Source organism: Blastomyces dermatitidis, assembly GCF_000003525.1.
Source record: "Blastomyces dermatitidis ER-3 genomic scaffold supercont1.3, whole genome shotgun sequence".
NCBI lineage: Eukaryota > Fungi > Ascomycota > Eurotiomycetes > Onygenales > Ajellomycetaceae > Blastomyces > Blastomyces dermatitidis.
This window is the reverse complement of record NW_025544776.1, coordinates 7,458,763-7,463,667: the sequence shown is the minus strand read 5'-3', so window position 1 is coordinate 7,463,667 and position 4,905 is coordinate 7,458,763. Positions and strand designations below refer to the sequence as shown.

The 4,905-nt window shown below is 34.7% G+C and overlaps 2 protein-coding genes across 2 annotated transcripts; one reads left to right on the top strand and one right to left on the bottom strand.

The window, feature by feature from the left end:
* Positions 1-308: 308 nt before the first annotated feature.
* BDCG_16796 (uncharacterized protein) lies at positions 309-1,913 on the bottom strand (the record flags this gene model as incomplete). Its single annotated transcript, XM_045425994.1, has 5 exons — positions 309-587; positions 614-759; positions 869-896; positions 975-1,556; positions 1,686-1,913. The coding sequence occupies 5 exons, from the start codon at positions 1,911-1,913 to the stop codon at positions 309-311; spliced, it is 1,263 nt and encodes a 420-aa protein (XP_045280658.1).
* A 1,222-nt stretch (positions 1,914-3,135) lies between these two features.
* BDCG_16795 (uncharacterized protein) lies at positions 3,136-3,549 on the top strand (the record flags this gene model as incomplete). Its single annotated transcript, XM_045425993.1, has 1 exon — positions 3,136-3,549. The coding sequence occupies one exon, from the start codon at positions 3,136-3,138 to the stop codon at positions 3,547-3,549; it is 414 nt and encodes a 137-aa protein (XP_045280657.1).
* Positions 3,550-4,905: the final 1,356 nt, after the last annotated feature.

Sequence of the window (4,905 nt, the reverse complement as noted above, 5' to 3'; positions counted from 1 at the left end):
TCTTAGATTAAATTGATATCTTGATCTCTTTCTTCCATAGATCACTACTCTTGCCTTTATCTCAGACTTTTGAGGTAAAAAGCAGTAGTAGCTTGAATGAGAAATGACATATTTTTGCTCAGCATCAAAATTCGGCTCCTGAAGCAGTACAAAATCAACTTTTTATTCAAATGCAATTTGAAGACAAGAATAAATGCAATTTGAGTTTCTATCCACATTATTTTGAATAAATGTGATTTTTGAAGAGTTTTTAAACTTTTTTTGTTGTTTTTGTTGTATATTCATACTAAAAGAGAGTAGAGAAGAATCTAATCACTATCATCAGATAGTAGATTATAACTGTTCTGAAAAGTAGGAATCTCAACTGCTTGCATTATATCTAGTTTATCACCAGAGTCATTTCTCAATTCTCTAATCTTAACAGGAGTTTGAGGATTCAAATTCTGTTTACATTTTGCTGGAGAATTGGAGTTTGAAGACTTAGATAATTGAGAGTTTCTTCTTTTTGAGCTTGCAGTTGTGAGTTTACTGGCTTGACTCTTCTCTTCAGTTCTAGATTGACTTTGAGCTTCATCTTTTCTCCAGTTCTTTTGAGTTCTAGAAGCAAACATACATTCTTTAGAGCTAGATGCATGTTTTTCTTTGCAATTAGAGCACTTAAGCAGAGTATGTTGACAAATTTCACCTCTTTTTGAGCATGTTTCACATTTATGCTCACTAGTTTTGTGATCTCTGGCACAGAATGCACATTTTGAGTCTCTAAAACATGAGATTGCAAAGTATCCATATCTTTGACAGTTTGAACACTGTGTTTGAGCTTTGAGATTCATTCTTAAGTCTTTGTATTCATGAACTCTCATTTTCAAACCTGCTACTCTTACTTCAGAGATCTTTGACTGTTCAAGTGTTTTTGTATATACTAGAACAGAGGCATTTCTCCTGCTTTGTCTGAACTCAATTGAATTTAGCCATACAGGCTCCTTTCTCAGTTGAATGAAGTTGTATTCTTCCAATTCATTTTTGAGAAGTAGCATTCCTTCTTCACAGTCAAAAATTTCAACTGGAATATCATGAAGAATGAATTTGCCCCACTTTTCATCTCTTTCAGATAGAATTGTTGTGTTTAGCAATGATTCTACTGCTGACTTCCAGAGATTCTCATTCTGAATAAGGAATTCAGCACTGAATTCAGGCATTGTAGTCAGAATAATAGAGTTTCCAAAGAATGATGGCTCAATTGAAGCTATAACTGGTTTTTGAACTTCAATATCAGTCATCAACTGAGAAAAGAACTGCTGATTAATTTCATTTCTGATTCTGAAAATGAGATTTGAGTTTAGCTTGTTTCTTTGCAGAATGTCCTGGTTTGAGACTTTGAGAATGAGTCTTCTATTTCTAGAGATTTGGAAGTTTTTCTCTTTTTGCATTTTCTTTTCCACTTTTCTATGAATAGAGGCATGAGCAGTATTCTTCTCAGTTTTCTCAGGATTTTGAGCAGGTTTTGAGACAGCAGATTTAGAGACAGCAGATTCAGCTGCTTGAGCATATGTTTTCTTCTGATTCAAAGAAGAAGAAGAAGTAGAAAGAAAGGAAGAAGAAGAGTAAGATGAAGAGTCAGTGATTGTACTAGGAATTTTCAAGGTTTTTTGAACTGTGTTTGAGATTCCAAGTTTGAACTTGATCACCTCCTGTAGTTGTCTGGCCTGAGCATGAAGAATTAACAGAACTTCTTCATTCATCTCACTCAGACACTGCTTTCCAAGAATCTTGCTCGCTTTTTCAAGTTCCTGTATTTCAAGAACTTGTTGTTTCTCTATTTCTTCTTTCTTTCTTCTCTTCAGAATTTCAATCTCAGGAATAGCATTTGAGAAAGCATCTTTTTCCACATCAACTGAGTGTATTTTTGAACTCATTGTTTTCACTCAATGAAAAGTTGGTCAGACTGTTTCAATTGAGATATTTCTAAGTCTGTTTTCAATTGAAAAGTTGGTCAGACTGTTTCAAAAGAAGAATAAAAGACTTTTGTGTATAAAACACCTGATTTTTTTCACACTAGTTCAGTAACTAGGTTAGATTTTTGAAGAGAATCTAATAAACTAAAATTGATTTTTAAGATAAATCAATAAAATCTTTACAATCTCTTTCTTGGGATACAGTGAGGAAAAGTATGATATCAATTGATAATAAATCAGATGATATGACAGTTTTTGAGAGAAAAACTGACAAAAAATAAATCAATTTTTTGCAGAGAAATTGATTAAAACTATTCAATTTTATTCTAAATCATCCAATTCTCCTCACACAACAAGTGTGCAACTCAAATCAGTTAATAAAGAGTGTAAAAAAGAATTAAGTATTAATGAAAGCTCTTCAGCCACTGAAATAGTAATTCTTACTTAAAAGAATATGAAATTATGACAGAAAACAACTCTGTTTTTAATTCTTTGTAAGAATATTGTGTAAAACCCAGAGAAAAACACCTTACTTTTTCAAGAGAAGTAAAAAACTATTTCTAAGATCTTTTTTTTTTGCATTAACTGCTGCAGAAGAATGAGATAGAAACTGCTAAGATATGCACTACTGTATACCCTCTACCAAGACTTTCCCTCTTCAGGGTCTTGATATTATAGAGAATATAAGTCTGTTTCTATATGATAATATAAATATTGCCAGCGGGATGTAGAGGAACTGGTTATTTATATCTCAAAATAGAAGACTTTGTCAATGATTATATCAATATAGAGTTAATTCTCAAATTCAATAGAAACCTAGTGTTGCTGTTCTCAATCCCTTGCAGAATCTATTGAATATTGAGGTATTAAAACTAGATTTAATATATCTCACTGTGCAGGGATCAAAGGCTCAGTCAGACCTTGAGGTATACTGATTTTATAGTTGTTGATGTGCTGTTGACTCATTGTCCACTGATTATGTATTGAATACTGTTGCCGAGGTATCTTTTTGTATCATTCTGCTGGGGATGGGCCAGATTGAGAGGGGTAGTACAGGGGTGAGACTTGGTGTTGAAGTCTAGATACACTGGCGGCGGACCGTGGAGGTTGCACTTCAGAAGAGTCCGTTGATTATGTGCTTGATATTATCGCCGAGGTATCTTTTTGTATTTTTCTGCCGGGGATGGGCCAGATTGGGAAGGGCGGTACGAGGGTGAGACTTGGCGTTGGTGTTTTGGAACATCAAAGATGGACAGGGTTTTCGCGGAGATCGCTCCTCGGATATCTCCACAACTACAGGTCGGGGGTCTTCCAAAATCGAGAAGATTGGTGCATATGGCTAGGTCACTTCACCTTACAATTTGTATGGCACTCTGGCCCGGGGTTGTGGTGTGGTAGGGGAGAACGGGGGATAATCCCACACAGGAGCTTCGAACAACGTCCGGTTCACGTTTGGCTGGATAACTCCACCACCACACGGGGTATGCGGTCGGCGATGGGGTCAAAATGCTCGTATGATCGAGGGCTTTACGATGGATCTATCGGCGGGTTCTTATTCGAAAAATCGAGCGAGTTCGTGGTGGAGCGGTTGTTCTGATATTGATGCACAGCAGATCTTAAAACTTGACAGTTGATGATTAATTCATTATCTCTTTTCTTACACTTTTTCTTTATCTGCTAGTCACTACTCTTATGCAATCTCTATATAATATAGTATTCAGTGACTAGATTCAGCAGCTTCTATCTTTTATAATTCTATCTTATGCATTATACTGTCTCTCTTCACCTGCTCAGATCACTACAGTGAACAGCTCATCAAAACTAATCTTATTTAATCTCTGAGTATTTTCAGAGATTGAGATGACTTGATCTCATATATCTGTGAATATTTCAGATAGTTTGTCTTCTGTGATCTCTGCAATTGAACTGATGTAAACAGTTAAATTCAACTCTGAATTTCTTTTTCTTCTGTAATCTGACTCATATGTAAGTCTGTTACTCTGAGATCACTCTTTACTGTGTTGTATCTACTGTCTGCAGTGCATTATTATACAACTGACTACAGTCTCATCACTTATTGAAGTGTGATATTTATCTGATTTCTTCATTTCTTCTCATTCTTTTCTTATAATTATGAAAAGATTGAAATAAGTGAGATCATCTGATTTGTAAGTGTCTATGATTTCTCTTACTTCATAAGACTTTTCAATTGTAAGTCTCTTCTTTTTCAACACTGATGATAGTGCTGTGAATAATTATAATCTACTCAGATCTTGTATCTTTGTTTTCATAAGTTATGAATCATTTATTAAGTTATATAAGATCTGTCTCTCTGATTCTTTCAATGCATACATTCTCAGAGAATGTGATTTGAGTATTTTATATGACTCAAATTATCTAGATTGAAACTTCTCAGAACTCTCATTGCATACAAGAACTCATGTTCTCATCTTGAGACTCAATTTCTTAACTAGTGAGTCTTGTATTCTTTTCAATTGAATTGCTCAGTTCAGAAGTAACTTGTTAGCTTTTACATATGCATGGCTGATCTCTTTCAATCTTGATTCTGTATCTGCAACTGTTGTGTCTGCAACTGCTGTTTCCTCTCTCATCTTTTCTGAAGCATTCTTCAGAATGCGCGGATGCAATTCATATAACAGATAGAATGATGAATTCTTGAAGACTGCATGCTGTTGAATCTGTGTGGCTAGTAGCACCTGCCTGAAATATTCATTTCATAGTCTCATAGACTTGCTCATTAGATATTTCATCAGCATATTGTTCAAGATTTCATTCAAGTGTTTCATCTTCTCATTCATCTATGAATGATATGATGTTGTTCTATAATATCTTGTCTGTAACTGGCTCATGAAATGTCTCACTTATTTCTCTATGAGATTCACATCATTATCAGTTAGAATCTCACATGGCATTTCATAGTTGACATAGATTT